We start from the raw sequence: 15,421 nt of genomic DNA on the forward strand, positions 1-15,421 counted from the left end.
GAATAAAACTCAATGTTACAAAGGCAATCAAGGTTTAGTGAAAATAAAAATGTAATAGTTTTCTCATCCAAGTTCACAAGCTCCCTAAAATCTACCCATGGTCACCTTGGATAGATTAAGAGCCCTTAAGAACATTATGCATCTATTAATGCAGAGTAATATTACGTTAGCTTTGAGGATCAAATGAGATATTTGTCAAACACAGCACTGTGTCTGGCACATAGGAGGTGCTTAATAAATGCCTGTTCGTTCTCTCTCTTCTTTTTTTTTTTTTTGACTGCTGAGTCATGCTGTTGACCTGGATTAATCTTCACATAAACACTTTATGTCTTCTCAGCACAAAACGTCATGTAGCCACATCTCCTCCATCCTGTACTTATGGCTGTTCATGTTTTTGAAAACTCAAATTAATAGTTTATCCAGAGTTACCTACCCATATAACAAGCTTATAGGGTGGTACCTGGGACTTTGAATCACATATCCTTGGTATATTCATATCTAGCAACCCAAAGTAGGTTTCCCTTCCAGGGGGCAGTCATATCATAGGATGGTGCCAAGGAGGAAGACAAACATGCCAGGGAGTGTGCCTGCATCCTCTGTTCAGAAAAAAGGAGGTGCAACCTGGCAACTGCTTATGGAGATACTGCAGTCACAGGTCCTAAAGAGCCAAAAAAGCAAGTTCTCACTACCAAACTTGGCACAGTCCAATGTCTTTGGCACAGTCCAATGTCCTTGGTACAGTCCAATGTCTGTATAATAGGAGGAGAGGAAGAATAGAGATAGCCCACCATGCATGAGTGACCAACAGGAGATGCTATAGACAATGGCCTGACCATGTTGTTCAGTCGTTTTCAGTTGTGCCCAAGTCTTCATGACTCCATTTGGGTTTTTCTTGGGAATGATACTGGAGTGGCTTGTCATTACCTTCTCCAGTTCATTTTACAGATGAGGAAACTGAGGCAAATGGGGTTAAAGTGACTTACCTACGGTCACATAGCTAATGTCGGAGTCCAGATTTGATCTCGGGTCTCCCTGACTCCAGGCTCAGCACTCCATTCACTGTTCCATCTAGCTGTCCCAGCCTGATCACACTCAGTAGTAAAAACTAGGTGCTCTCAACCCAGTATACATTCTTCCCAGTTAAGACATGCCACTTGACATCAGAGGGGCCTCTCGGCAGCGGCAGAGCACTCTTGGACTCTCAGAGAGCTGGCTGCCTTTCTTCCCTTAGCTCTGCCCTTTTTGTGGGTTGTAAGGCTAAAGGTCTGGCATGTGGATTTGTCCATTCAGATCCCACAGCAAGCAGAAAAACCCCTCCCTTCATCCCAGCCCAGTTCCAGTTCAATTGAGGTCATTTACAAAGGCATAATTGCATATAATTCTTTAATCATGAGAAATGAAATTTTTAAAAAATCAATGTACCTTGCTTGTGGAATCATGAAGAGAAGAGGATATAGGAAAGAGATATTCATTTAGTCTAATACTCATATTTTACAGATGAGGAAACTGAGGATCAGAGAAGGAAAGTCATTTGTCCAAGGTCACATATGCAGCAGGTCCCTCTCACTCCAAATCTTTCCATTCTACCACCCAAGCAGTGTCTGTCTGATCAAGGCAGGCCTGCTTTGGGCTACAGTGAAGACTGGGCAGAAAAGAGACAGAGCTCCCCCATCAAACTCAGATCCCACCTTGGCCTGAGGCCATGCAGGGACTAGCCCACCCACCCCCAGACAGTGGCAGACACAACTCTGCTCAAGATATTAAAACCTAAATATTTATTAGTATGTATTTACAGAGAAGAGGGTAAGTGGGAGCCAGCAGCAGAATCTAGGGGAGGGGAAGGACAGGACAGATAGACAGACCAGGAAGGTAGACAGACCTGACTGGCGCTGGAGAGGACACAGACACCATTGGAAGGGACAGGATTTATGTTGCATACTTTAACTACAGCGATTGTAAGACTGGGTCTACTTACAGGGCAGAAACACTAGAGGCGGGGTTTGGGGGGACAGGGCCCAGAGGTCACAAGAGTCCTTGCCTCCTCAGAGAGGTTTCCCACCTCCTCCCTCCACCTCCCTGGAAGGCATCCATCCACCTCAGCCGCCAACCCCCACCCCCCACCGGCCCGTTCTCAGGTAGGGGAGCAGGGCCAAGAAGAGACAGAGGGAAGACTGGAGGGCAGCTCAGATGATGCTGGTGGGAGCAAAGACGGGGCCCACACACAGAGTGTCTGCAATCTCCCAGCCGCAGGACAGGGGTTTACACATGTCGTCTGCGTCCTCTTCTGAAGGCAAAAGCTTGCCTCGCACGGCTTCCCTGTGGGTGAGAGAGGCTCAGTAATCACAACAATAACCAGCATTTAGAGATCTCTTTAAGGCTTACAGAACACTTTCAGCATTGAACATATTCAGTTCAGTTATTTTTCAGTCATGTCTGACTATTCATGACCCCATTTGGGGTTTTCTTAGCAAAAATACTGGGGTAGTTTGTCGTTTCCTTCTCCAGCTCATTTTACAGATGAGGAAACTGAGGCAAACAGGGTTAAGTGACTTGCCCATACAGCTGGTAAGTGTCAGAGGCCGGATTTGAACTCATGAGTTGCTGCCTCAGCCAAACTGAGACCTGGGAAAGCCCTTAGCTTAAAAAGGCCAAGGCCTCCCACTGCATCCAGGGTCGTCTCCAGTCATCCCAATCTGTATGTCATCACTGGACCCAGATGGCTCCAAAGGAGAAACTGAAGCTGGTGAACTTTGCACAGCCCTCCCTCACTTAAATCCACTTAAATCCCTCACTTCAATGCCATGGCATCACCTCCCCGATGCCAGGGTCCTCTTCAAGAACACAGGATGAACAACAACAGAACAGAACACTTTAGAAATATTATCACCGTTGGATCCCCATGACAGCTCTGTGAGGTAAGTACTCTTATTGTCTGGATTTTACAGATGAGGAAACCGAGTCTGAGAAAGGTCAAGTAACTTGCCCTGAGGCAAGATTTGAACTCTAGCTCTAGTTCCAGTACTCTCTCCACTGTGACACCTACATGTCCCTAAGTCATTAAGAACAGGAAGGGACTGTAGATATCATCTGAGCATCACAGATTCAGAGCTGGAAGGGCTCATAAGAGTCCATCTATTCTAATCCTCTTATTCCAGCAGTGAAGCAACTGAGTCCCAGAGGGGAAATGACTTGCCCAAGGTCACACAAATAGTAGGTAAGCAGAGCCCCGATTCAAAGCCAGTTCCTCTGACTCCAAATCCAGCCCTCTTTCCACTCTACCACATCCCATGGGTTGTGCCCAGAGTATGCCCACAGTGCCTGACACATAGTAAGCACTTAATAAGTGCTCGTTGACTGACTGCTGTTCTCTACCTTGGTGTGGTCAGTAGCAAGCTGGGACTTTTTACCCAGAGTCCCACACCCAGTCAGTCAGTGACATGTATTAAGCTCTAATGGTAGGCACTGTGCTAAGTGCTAGAGATATAAAGAAAAGTAAAAGACAGGCCTTGCTCTCAATTACCTTCTACTGTGCTGGCTCTGCTGTCTGCGTGACCTTGGGTGAGTCACTTCCTCCCTCCTCTGAGCCCCAGTGTCCTCAGGTCTACACTATGGGGGTTGGGATAGATGGATTCTAAGGACACTTTCAGCTCCGGGATCTGGAATCCTATGATCCTAAGCATAGTATGTTCATAGATAAGTAATCTGAGAAGCAAAAGAGCATTACAAATGGGGAGGGAGCTGGGAGGGGGCTTTATGGAGAGAGTTCTCATCTGAGCTAAGCCTTAGAACAGTGAGGTCAAACTTGAATAGAAAGAGGGGCCACTAAACTATCCATAAAGATCTTTTGGGGCATATACACTACATATTAACATTATCTCTGTTCTGTTGCATATTTATTTATTTTGTTAACTAATTCTCAATTACATTTTAATCTGGTTCAGCCCACTGTTTGACACCTCTGCCTTAAAGACTCTAACAGGCAGTGATGAGGTGGGAGCATATTCTAGAAATGGAAGAGAGAGCTGGCAAGAAGGCACAGAGCAGAAAATGGAATATTTACTTCAGGGAACAGATAGGTAATCCAAGAGGATGGGAAGATAGAATGAGTTGCTTGCCATTTTCTTCTCTAGCTCATTTTACAGAAGAGGAAACTGAGGCAAACAGGCTTAAGTGATTTGCCCAGGGTCACACACCTAGTAAATGTCTAAAGCTGAATTTGAACTTAGGTCTTCCTGACTCCTCACCCTGCACTCTATCCGCTGTGAAGATGAGTCTTTCTGACCCCAGGCCTGGCACTTTATCCACTTTACCACCTGGCTGGCCCAATAGGGTGAGGCACAGCATCCCAACAGAGGGAAATGAGACTCTGTCCTGGTCAGACCACATTTGGGGTGGTCTCTGGGAATAGTGTTTTAGGAAGGCTTTGACAAATGGGAGAAGCACGGGATCTGAGAATGCTTCTCCTGGAGAAGAGAAAGCTTTGCAGGGAACAAATATTTGGAGGGCCGTTATAGGAAGAAATGGCTAACTCCCTTCAGAGGGACAGCATGCCCACAGAGCTATCCAAATGCTGAATGGCCTCCTGCTCGCTGGAGGTCTTCAGTCCTTTGTCAAGGATATTACAGAGGGGCTTCCTGGTATGGTTTGGACTAGATGCTCTCTAAAGTCGCTCTGGATGCTGAGATTCTATTATTCTGCCCAGAGGCACTTATCCAGGGACAACATACTGAATTAGTTATTGATAGAACCATTTGTGCACCAGCTGCCTCTCCACCCCAGGCCCAAGCCCCTTACCAGGTGACTCTAGACATGGCGTAAGTAGTCTGGCAGGTTTGGCGCCCATTGCAGGAGGCTGTCGTGCCCACGGTGTAGGCTCCCATGTTCTCAAAGATGAGCCAATCGCCCGGCTGCAGCTCTGGCAGCCAGAGGCCCTCAGCCACACGGTCCAAGTCATCACAGGTTGGGCCCCAGAGACTGCTGCTGTATACACGCTGATCTGGAGATGGTTTCTACAGACACGGAGGGAAAAAAGGCAATGGTCACTAGAGAGACCCAGCAGACCCTCCCACAGGACAAGGGTCAAACAATGGACCTGGCTGATGACAGAGACAACCAAGTCATCTCCAACTGAAGCCTGGAGAACTTAGAGACAGGAGAGTGAAATGGAAAGACCTCTGTACTGGGAGTCAGGATCATACACCTAAGGCTAGGAGGGACTTCAAAGGGCCACTTGTTTTACAGATGAAGAAAATGGAAAAGGGGGAAAGCAGTTATCAAATGTTCACTATGTATAAGCACTATACTAAGATCTAAAAGGGCAGCCAGGTGGTGCAGTGGATAGAACACCAAGCCTGGGGTCGGGAAGACTCATCTTTGTGGGTTCAAATCTGCCCTCAAGACCTTTACTAGCTGTTTGACCCTGGGCAAGTCACCACTTAACCCTGTCTGCCTCAGTTTCTCATCTGGAAAATGAGCTGGAGAAGGAAATGGCAAACCACCCCAGTATTTTTTGTGAAAAAACCCAAATGGGGTCATAAAGAGTCGACACAATTGAACAACATAAGGGGGGCTAAAAATATTAACAGAAAACCAAGCAAGACAGTCTGGCTGACCTCAATGAGCTTACATTCTAATTGAGGGAGATACAAATAGGGGAGATCAGCTACAGAAAAGATGGAAAGGCTCAGGGGTCCTTAGGACACATTACTGGGAAAGGGGGATCTTGGTGGGATGGAGGTAGGAAGAGTAAGGCTGGGACAACTAGAGGACAACCACATCAATCTAGTGGGCTCCACCCTCCTCTGGACAAACAGGACTCAGGCTGGGGCTAAGGTTTGGCAATGTGCCCAAGATCACACAATTTTTTATAAGTGGCAGAGGCAAGATTGACGGAGCTAGAAAGGCTGCTTCCTAGTAATGGCCTCTCATTCCAAACTTGATGTTTTTTTCACCATACCATCCTAGGCACACCAGCTTCCCAACCCCCCCCCCCACACACACACAGAGGCTTAGATATCAGCTCTTACACTCACTAACATCACCCTGGACAATCATTTCTCCAGGTCTCCTGCTCCCTTTGTGTAAAAGAGATGGCTGCTGCAGCTTCCAAACCCTTTTCCCATAGGAGCCTGCTTATATAACAGAATCACAGAATTGGAGAGTCAGAAGGGACCTTGCTGACCCTGTAACCCCAACCCAGACCCAAAAAAAGAATCCTCATTATAGCACACCCAACAAATGGTCATTCAGCCTTTGCTTAAAGAGCTCTGTTAGGGGCAGTTAGGTGGCACAGTACATGGAGCTCTTGCCTTGGAGTCAGGAGGAACTGAGTTCAAATCTGGCCTCAGACACTTGAAACTTACTAGCTGTGTGACCCTGGGCAAGTCACTTAACCTTGATTGCCTCACGGAAAAAAAAAGAGCTCTGGTAAGGAGGAACCCACTGTCTTCTTCAGGCATCCCATTTCACTGACAGATAACTCTGACTTTTAGGAATTGTTTCCTTGTCAGCAAGCCTAAATTCATTACCTGTTGCTCCAGGTTCCAATCTCTGGGGCAAGAATTGGGGTGCAGGGGAAAAAGCAAGTACTCATTAAGCACCTACTATGTGCTGGGCATTATGTTTAAGCACTTCACAAATATTTCATTTGATTTCCACAACCCTGGGAGGTAGGTGCTATTATTATCCTCATTCTACAATTGAAGAAACTGAGGCAGCCAAAGGTTACATGAGTAGCTCAAGATCATACAACTAGTAAGTGTCTGAATCCAGATTTGAATTCAGGGCTTCCTGAATCCAGGCCCAACATTCTATCCACTGCACCACCTAGATGCCTAGAACAAGTCTAATCCATCTTCCAGATGGCAGGCCTTCATATATCTGAAGATGATTCATGCTCCACCCCCAAAAGCCTCCAGGCTAACCATCCCCAGTTCTATCATGATTTTCATATGGCATGATCTGAAGGTTCCATGCCAACCTGGTGGCCCTCCTCTGGATGCTGTCCAGTTTATTAGTGTCCTCCACCTTCCACTCTCTCCTTGAATACATCATGGACACTCCCATCTCACCTCAGAATTCCCCCTGACAGGGGTGCCATACTCACCATCAACCTGATCCAGATCCTACTCACTAATATATCTGAGCTCTCAGGTACACCCTTAGAGTAAAAGGTGAAGACACAGATTAAGCACCATTATCCAGTGCTGAGGATACGAAAAGAAGCAAAAGGTAGTCCCTGCCCTCAAGGAGCTTACAGTCTAACAAGGGAGACAGCATGCAAACAAATATACACAGAGAAGGTATATATGGAAAAATAGGAAATAATTAAGAGGGAAAGCACTGGAATTAAGAAATGTTCATTGTATGAGTTCACCTGCAAGGACAGTTTAGCAATAGTGGACCAGACTACTTTGATAGCAGACCAGACTCCCTGGCATTCACTTGCACCCTTCAAGGATAACCAGTTTTGTTGAGGCAAGAATAGAACAGTGATTAGCAAGAAAACTGAACTTCTAAACTTAACTCAGAGTCAATGAGTGATTACAGGAAAGCTGAATTTCCAAACTTAACTCTGAGGCAAATGAAACGTGACTTAGGCAGTTACAAAAATGTTGGCAGCAACACAGAATGAAATCAATAACAAAATGGAATCAACTTGATTTTCCCAATTTTGACTAGGTATGCATCAGTGTGGGGGAAGGGTCCGTTGTTCCTGTACAAACACTCAAGGTAACAAGTATATACTGGGCATAGGATAGCCTTCATTCCACCCCACAGAAACTACAAAGACAATATCATGAATCACAGTAGAACAAGGATAGTAATATAATTCCCCTTCCCTCTTTAAGGAGTCTCACTTTTTTCCTAGAGTTCATGCTATCCTCCAGGTTCATAATGCTACCCTATCATTTGTGTTCTTTTTGGATGGGAAACTTGGGGCAACTAGGAGAGAAACCTCCAACATTCCAGTCAGAATAGTGTATTCATCTGTGCAAGGATGACCAGGTTTAGTATATCTGAGCCACTTCTAGAAACTGGGGTGGAAATACCTAAGCTAGGTGTACCTAGGACCCCACACACACTGAGGGCCAGGGACCATATGTACACGTGTGGGACTTCAGTCCTGGGGGCTACCTGGAGTTCAACCAGTCTGAAGGATTAGCCAGGATCTGTACCTCTGTGCAGGGGTCTTAGAGAGCATCCTTAAGATGGAGAAATCCTTCCTGGCCTAGGTTCCAAGCTGGGAAGTCTGACCTGGGCCCCTGCACAAGTCCAGACAGCAGCCTTTCTATATCTCCTCATCCTGTTCAATTTCTTGTCTATCCCTTTGGAAATCCTTCCCAGGTGTCCCCCCACCAAAGAGGTGAGGGCTTTTCTACAGATCTCAACCTTGCCTGGACATCAGGGCAGTAATACAGGCTTTTCACCAATCTTTAACTTCAATCAACATGACTACACCATCTTCCTTTTCCAATCTCCATCCTTCTGTATCATTTTTAATGAGTTGTATTATTTTTAAATCACAGTCATTTGAGCGTATCCTGTCCCACTGCTTCTCCTACACTGAACCTTCTCCTTGTAATAAAGAAAAACAGTTAAGCAAAAACAATTGATAATACTGTTCTCATCTCACAATAAATGCAACAGCTTTTCTCCACAAGCTAGCTTCTTTCTATCTCTCCAATCTTACACTTAACTCCTTTTCACACACTCTTGTCCAGTGATATTGAATTACTTTGCTGTTCCTTCCTCCCCCACCCTGACTACTGACCTCCCTAGCTTCCTTTAAAATCTCACCTTCCACAGGTAGCCTTCCCTAAGCCCTCTCAATTCCAGCATTTTCTTTCTTAATTATTTCCTGCTTTTTCTGCATGTAGCTTGCTTTATATATATTTGTTTGCATGCTGTCTCCCTCATTAGATTGTAAGCTCCTTGAGGGCAGGGACTGTCTTTTGCCTCTTTTTGTATCCTCAAACACTTAGCACAGCATCTGGCATACAGTAGGTGCATAATAAATATTTATTTAATTGAATTTTCCATCTCCATGTCTTAGTACAGGTTATCCTCCATGCCTGAAACATTCTCCCTTTTAATTTCCATCTCTTAGGATCCTAGGCTTCCTTTTAAGTCTCAGCTCAAGGGCCACTGCCCTACAAGAGGCTTTTACCAGTTCTTCATCAGCTAGAACATTCCCCACAAAAGTTATTGTGGTCAGAGGAATATATACCAGAGTCGTTCATCTCCCATGCAGGCTGGGCTAGTTCTTTTCCTTAAAAGGTATTGAAAGCATCCTCTAGACTTAATTGACTCAGGAGACTGAGGGCTTGAGACATTGATATCAATGCCAGAGTGCCAAAAGCCATCAGGAGAGAGTGGAGAGGCTCCATAGGATTTTTTCCTCTAAATGATTTCTTTCATCCCAGAATCAATTAAGATTTGTGTTTGTCTATCTGTTCTGGACTGTGGCCCTAGAGAACACTCCCTCAAGCTTTTGCCTCACTCCTGAGTCTTATTCTACTGACATTTCACTTTTCCTCTTCTCCCACCAGACCAGGCAACTGTGGTCCCTATACTAAAATGATTGGCCCTGATACGGTCTTAACCTTGGGAGACTAAGATGTCTGGTTCATATCCCCTTGTCCGGTTTTATAGCTCCCTTGCCTTCATAAAGGTCACTCCCATTCCCTTACTATCCCGGACCCATTGGCACTGCCCAAGTTAATGATCAGGGGCTCCACACTGGAAGCGCAGGTCTTGGTAGAACTCTTAAGGGAGCACACCTTCAGAAGCCTTAACACTGGGCCTCATCACAGTGTGGTGATGACCGTGTTGTCTTGAAGGGTATGCCAGCAGAAGATAAATTCTTAAGGCTCAAGGTACATACAGGCTGTGTCTGTAACCCTAGGGCCAGCCTAGTTAGGCTTAGAAAACTCATCAAAAATGGGCTGGCCACTGGATGAATTCATTGGCCACAGCAACCCATGGAACCAAGAAAAATACAAAATATCCCTCAGTCCAATGGGGCCCCCTTCTGCTTCTGCAGTGATGGTGTCAGAGTGGCAAAAGACGGTAGGGGTGATAAGAACCACATGACTTGTAGACCATCCATAAAATATTAATTGAACCCCCAGGCTCTGAATATGAGATTCCTCAATTCAACAACCAAATAAAATTATACACTACAGGAGGAACTGAGCTAAGTCAATAGAGGCGTGTTGGCTATTGATATAAGACAGGACATAGGAGGAGGCTGCTAGGGAGAAAGACAGTTCATAGGCTGCCCTTGGGGAGGCAAAAATAAAGGAGCTGGCAGAATCAACTTCCCCAAGTATGCTCCCAAAGCCAAGGAGAAATTTCATTTCATAGGACATTTGCTTTTCTTCTCTTGAAGGGCTCACAAAGACAATAAGCAAAAGAGAGCCGAGGAGATGACTGTGGCAGTTTACTGTGCCTACCTCTGATAATAATAGCTAGCATTTATATATTGCCTACTATGTGCCAGGCACTGTGCTAAATGCTTTTTACAAATATTATCTCACTTGATCCTCACAGCAACCCTAGGAGGTAGATACTATTATTATCCCCACTTTATAGTTGAAGAAACTAAGGCACATTGAAGTGAAGTGACTTGTCCAGGGTCACACAACTAGTAAGCTGCAGGATTTGAACTCAGGTCTTCCTGACTTCAGACCCAGCACTTGATTCACTACTGCCCGCTGCCTCTACTGCAGAGGTCAAGAGGTAGAGAAATCTTAGGAGGAGCTCAGCAACATCTGCAGACCAAGTTAACATGTACACAGATTCCTGGAGACTTCTATGTGAATGTGAGCAAAGGGGAAGATAGTAGGGAAAAAAATAATAGCAGAAAATGTTCTTCAGCAACAAGAGAGGCCCAAGGCATATCGACTGCTTTGAGATCTCCTACCTATGTATCATGAATATTTGCTTCCAGAAGAGAACAATGAGGTACTAGATACAGTGAGGACTAAACAACATTACAGAACATGAAACTGGCTTTTTGAATGGAGGAAATGGATCCAGATGTGGTGACACATGCCTGCAGTTCCCAGAGACTGAGGCTAGAGTTCAGAGACGCAGTAGGGCTAATGCTGTCAGGTAACCACAGTTAAGGAGAGAGAGCGAGCGAGAGAGAGAGAGAGAGAGAGAGAGAGAGAGAGGGAGGGAGGGAGAGGGAGAGGATCAGTTAGCAGTGTGGGAGTTATGTCTAAATCAGTTGGGTGCAATTCAGCTTCACAGAATGAACGGTGTAGTTCATTCCCATCACAATTATACAGGGGTGAGAAACAATTATGAGAAAAAACTACGCACATTCACTGAGGGCTCTCAAGGTACAAACAAGCATCACAAAAGGTCCTCCCCAGCATAACCCACAACTGCATACCAAGCAAAAGATCACATTGTATTTAGTGTATAATTATTTTTTAAAGTATTTTACTCAGAGGGTGGTCAAAGTGAGTTCCCATTTCATATATGCGCTTTTTGTAGTAGCAAAGAATAATAATAGCTCACACTTATATAGCCCTTTAAGGTTTGCAAAGCACCCTACTATCTCCTTTGGTTCTCACAACAACCCAGGCAGGTTGGTCTCTAACACATGTCTCGAGGAACCTCTGGAAATGGCAAAGTGGACCAATGCCCTAGGAAAAAGCCCATCCACTCTTTTCTGGGTTTGAGGAGGAAGAGCCAAGAGACAGGAACATAAAACTGGCTTTTTGAACAGAGGAAATGGATCCAGATGTGGTGACACATGCCTGCAGTCCCCAGAGACTGAGGCTAGAGTTCAGAAACAGGGGGCAGCAAGCTCAGAGAGCTTGAGAGCTACAAGCAAGTGTAAATATTTAACAGCAGGATCTCCAAAAGAAGAAAAAAGTACAAAGGACATATTTTTAAGTTTAATCTGCATTATTAACACTTTCCGAAGTTTAGACAACCAACAAAACAATAAATCGAGCCCTGATTTGTAGGATTCTCCAGTTTCCAAGATGTAAATGCTCACACTGAAAATTTAACAATCAACTTTCTAGAATCACGTGGGTCCAGTTGTGTTCAGCACACCCCTGGCTACAGCTGTGATCACCATCTCTATCACAGATATCGAGTAGAGCTTAAAAGAGGAAGATACATGTTGGCTGAAAGTGCTCACCTCTTTTGGAAGGAGGCCAAATGGAAGACAGATTTCCTATAGATAGTGAATTCCTTTAAGATGTTCCCATTTATGGATGACCTCATGCTGATTGCATCAAGCCCCAGAACATCTCCATGGTACTTCTTTAATGAGATCCACAACCACTATTGTCTAGACTGGCACATGCAGCCCATTGAGTTAATCCATCAGTACGTATACTGTGGTCAGGCACCAAAGATGCCCAATAAGTGAGGTCAAGGATGACAACATGAGTTGTACTGTACTTGAGAAATGATATCACACCTCTGATAATTCCAATCTTTTTAACCCTAATATTTAACTCTAATAATAGAAGCAGTGGATGGCACTGTGGATGCAGCAATGGACCTGGAGTCAGAGAGACCCAAGTTCAAATCCTGCCTCAGACACTTAATACTGCATGACTCTAGACAAGTCCCCAACCTCTGTCTGCCTCAGTTTCCTCAACCGTAAAGATGGAGATAATGATAATATCTATCCTGCCAGGGTTGTTACAAAAATAAAATGAGATAACATTTGTAAAGTGCTTTTCAAAATTTAAAGCACTACATAAATGCTAGCTCATATTAATATACTTTGGGTGATGCTGTATGAGTCACGCATGAATACCACAATTTCTGACAAATCATAATTAAAGCAGAAAGACCACTGGATTTGGAATCAGGAGACCTGGGTTCAAATGCTGGCTCTACTATTTACTAACTATGGGACCTTGGACGAGTCACATAACCCTTTTAGGGTTCAATCTCCTTGTTTGTAAAATGAAGTTAGATAAAATGACCTCTAATAGCCCTTCAGCTTCTAGATCAATGACCTTATCAGGCCCCTTCCCACCTCTGGGCCTCAGTTTCTTCACCTGTCAAATGAAGGTGTTGGGCTAGATTGCCCCTGAGCTCCCCCTTCTAGCTCAGAGTCCTAGCAGTCCTTTGATGGAATAGTCCCGAGTAGCTGAGGATCAGACATCATCTAGTTAAGAGTCACTCAGGGAAGCCAGATTGGAGATAGTTGCTCTGGCAGCTAATTCTATCTAAGCTTCAACAGTATTATCAGGAGCACGAAACACTTTTAAATGTTGACATTTAGCTGAGCCTTTAAGGAATTTTAGATAAGAAATCTTGGTTTGGATAATCAGCTAATATTTAAAAAGCAAAATTACTTCAGGTGAGGTAAGTCTAATTTGCATCTCTCTTTCCTCACAATGCAGGAACCTCCTCCCAGACAACTGGGTCAAGTGATCATCCAGTTTCTGCTTTAACACTTCCATGACAGGAAGCGCAATACCTCCCAAGGTCATCCATCCCACCTGTGCACAGCTCTGGTTATTAACTCTTACTGCTACTGAGCCAACATGTGACTCTAGAGGGTTAGCACAGTGTAGCAAAGAAAGTTCTGGACCTGGAGTCAGAAGAAGGCAGAGTTCACATTCCATTTTCACACTCATTAACTAGATAGCCATAAGCACGTCACTTAACCCTCTTCTGTAAAATGAGGAAAATAGTAAGGTTATATCCTATCTCATAGGAGTGTTTTTAGAATCAAATGAGCCAGTGTCATAAAGCACTTTGCAAAACTGCTTTTTAAATGTCAGTTATAAGTATTATTAATTATTGTTATAATTATTAATATTTTGTTTACTGTAATAGATAGTCATTGTAATCATATTGTTATTTATTATTATTATTGGATTGTTTGTGATCGGTTTGAACAGTAGTTGATTTTTTTTTTTATTTCCCACCTCATCATCCCAACCCTGAAAGCCCCAAAGGAATGGGTAACGGGAAGTTGAATTGACTGGAGAGTTTTTATGTAAAAAGAGTCAATCACTCTCTGTCTCCCCAAAGTGGGGACATTTAATGAAGAGTCACCTGCTTTAAAGGAAATGTGCCAAACACCTTCAGAGAAAGCAGCGCAGAGGCAGTGAAGCTCACAGCGTGAATTCACCAGATGGTTACTCAGTCCACTTATTAGGAGCCCCCCAGGCCCAAGTGATGGCTATTCCTGAACAATGAACCTCCAATGAATGACCTCTAATTCTGCTAAATCACTGGCCTCCCTCCAAGTTTTGTCTGGGGACCATCCAGGAGGCGACTGTTAGCTCTCCAGGAGTCAGAATGTGTGCCGGTCATAGTAAGACACATTGCATCTGGTGAACCAATTATTCCACCCCTTCTCCCTTTGACCTCTGAGTGGATGGGGAGTTGAGGACAGGCTGCCAAGAAACTCAGGAATTTTAAAGCCAATGTTGTTCATTTCAAATGTCTGCTTTAGTCCTTGTATCCTCTCTAAACCATATGTGAGTGAGTAATTCTTTCAAGCCCCACAGAGTTGGGAAGGAGACTAGAATCTTAATGGCAATGGGAACATAAGCCAATCACAAGTCATTGCTGGATTATTTCATATCCTGAACCAGATGAGACTGAACCTGGCCCAAGGTGGTCTGCATATGTGCAGAGGGACTCAGAATGACTCTGGAGAAGGATGTGAGGCTGAGGACTTTGCACAGCTCTGCCTCAGTCAAATCCACTTCACGCCCAAGTCAAGACATCACCCTCGTGATGGACCATTGGTCCTCCTCATGAAAGAAGGGCAAACAAGAAAGGGACACAGGACCTAGACAAGATCCTGTAGACACCTGCACCAAGGTGCTTGGGCTGGTAATTAGTGGCTTGGAGTGCCACCTGGTGGCTTGTGCAGGGATTGCACTATGGCTAGTCGGTCTTTGGAGAATATAATACGCTTTGCCTGCCTTTGGAGCGCGTTGAAAGCAAATGAACCCAAGGAAAGGAACATTCCTGCTCTACACTCACTATTAAGAAGAGACAGCTTGGTGTACTGTAAAGAGTACCAGGCTTGTAGTAAGAAGACTTGGGTTCAAATCCTGACTCTTACAGTCCTTGGTGCTGCCCAACGGCTCACCATCAGAAACTGATAAGATTTTATCAGTAGAAATGACATTCAGGGAGAGGCATAAATATCTAATTAATGTCCAACCACTAAGAACCAGGGGACCTTCCCATCTGACTTGCAGCTAAAACCTTCCCTATGCAATATCTCCCCCATTAGAACATGAGCTCCTAGAGAGTAGAGACTATCTGATTTTTCAGAGCTTAAAGTAGTGCTTTGCACATAGTAAGTGCTTAATTCATGATTTATTCATTCATTGAAGCAGGAATCAATAGGTCATGTTTCTACAGCACTTTAAGGGAGTGAATTGAAATAAGAAGAAACAATGGA

At 44.5% G+C, this 15,421-nt stretch overlaps 1 protein-coding gene across 3 annotated transcripts in view; it reads right to left on the minus strand.

The window, feature by feature from the left end:
- Positions 1-1,385: 1,385 nt before the first annotated feature.
- AZIN2 (antizyme inhibitor 2) overlaps positions 1,386-15,421 on the minus strand; it is a 34,546-nt gene continuing 20,510 nt past the window's right edge. For all 3 annotated transcript variants that reach the window (XM_027864359.1, XM_027864360.1, XM_027864357.1), the window contains 2 exons: positions 4,795-5,009; positions 1,386-2,316 (listed from right to left, as the gene is read on the minus strand). In XM_027864359.1, coding sequence (XP_027720160.1) covers positions 2,184-2,316; positions 4,795-5,009 — 348 coding nt within the window. In that variant the 3' untranslated portion in view covers positions 1,386-2,183. The remainder of the gene's footprint in view (positions 2,317-4,794; positions 5,010-15,421) is intronic.

Source organism: Vombatus ursinus, unplaced genomic scaffold, assembly GCF_900497805.2.
Source record: "Vombatus ursinus unplaced genomic scaffold, bare-nosed wombat genome assembly UNPS02014775.1, whole genome shotgun sequence".
NCBI lineage: Eukaryota > Metazoa > Chordata > Mammalia > Diprotodontia > Vombatidae > Vombatus > Vombatus ursinus.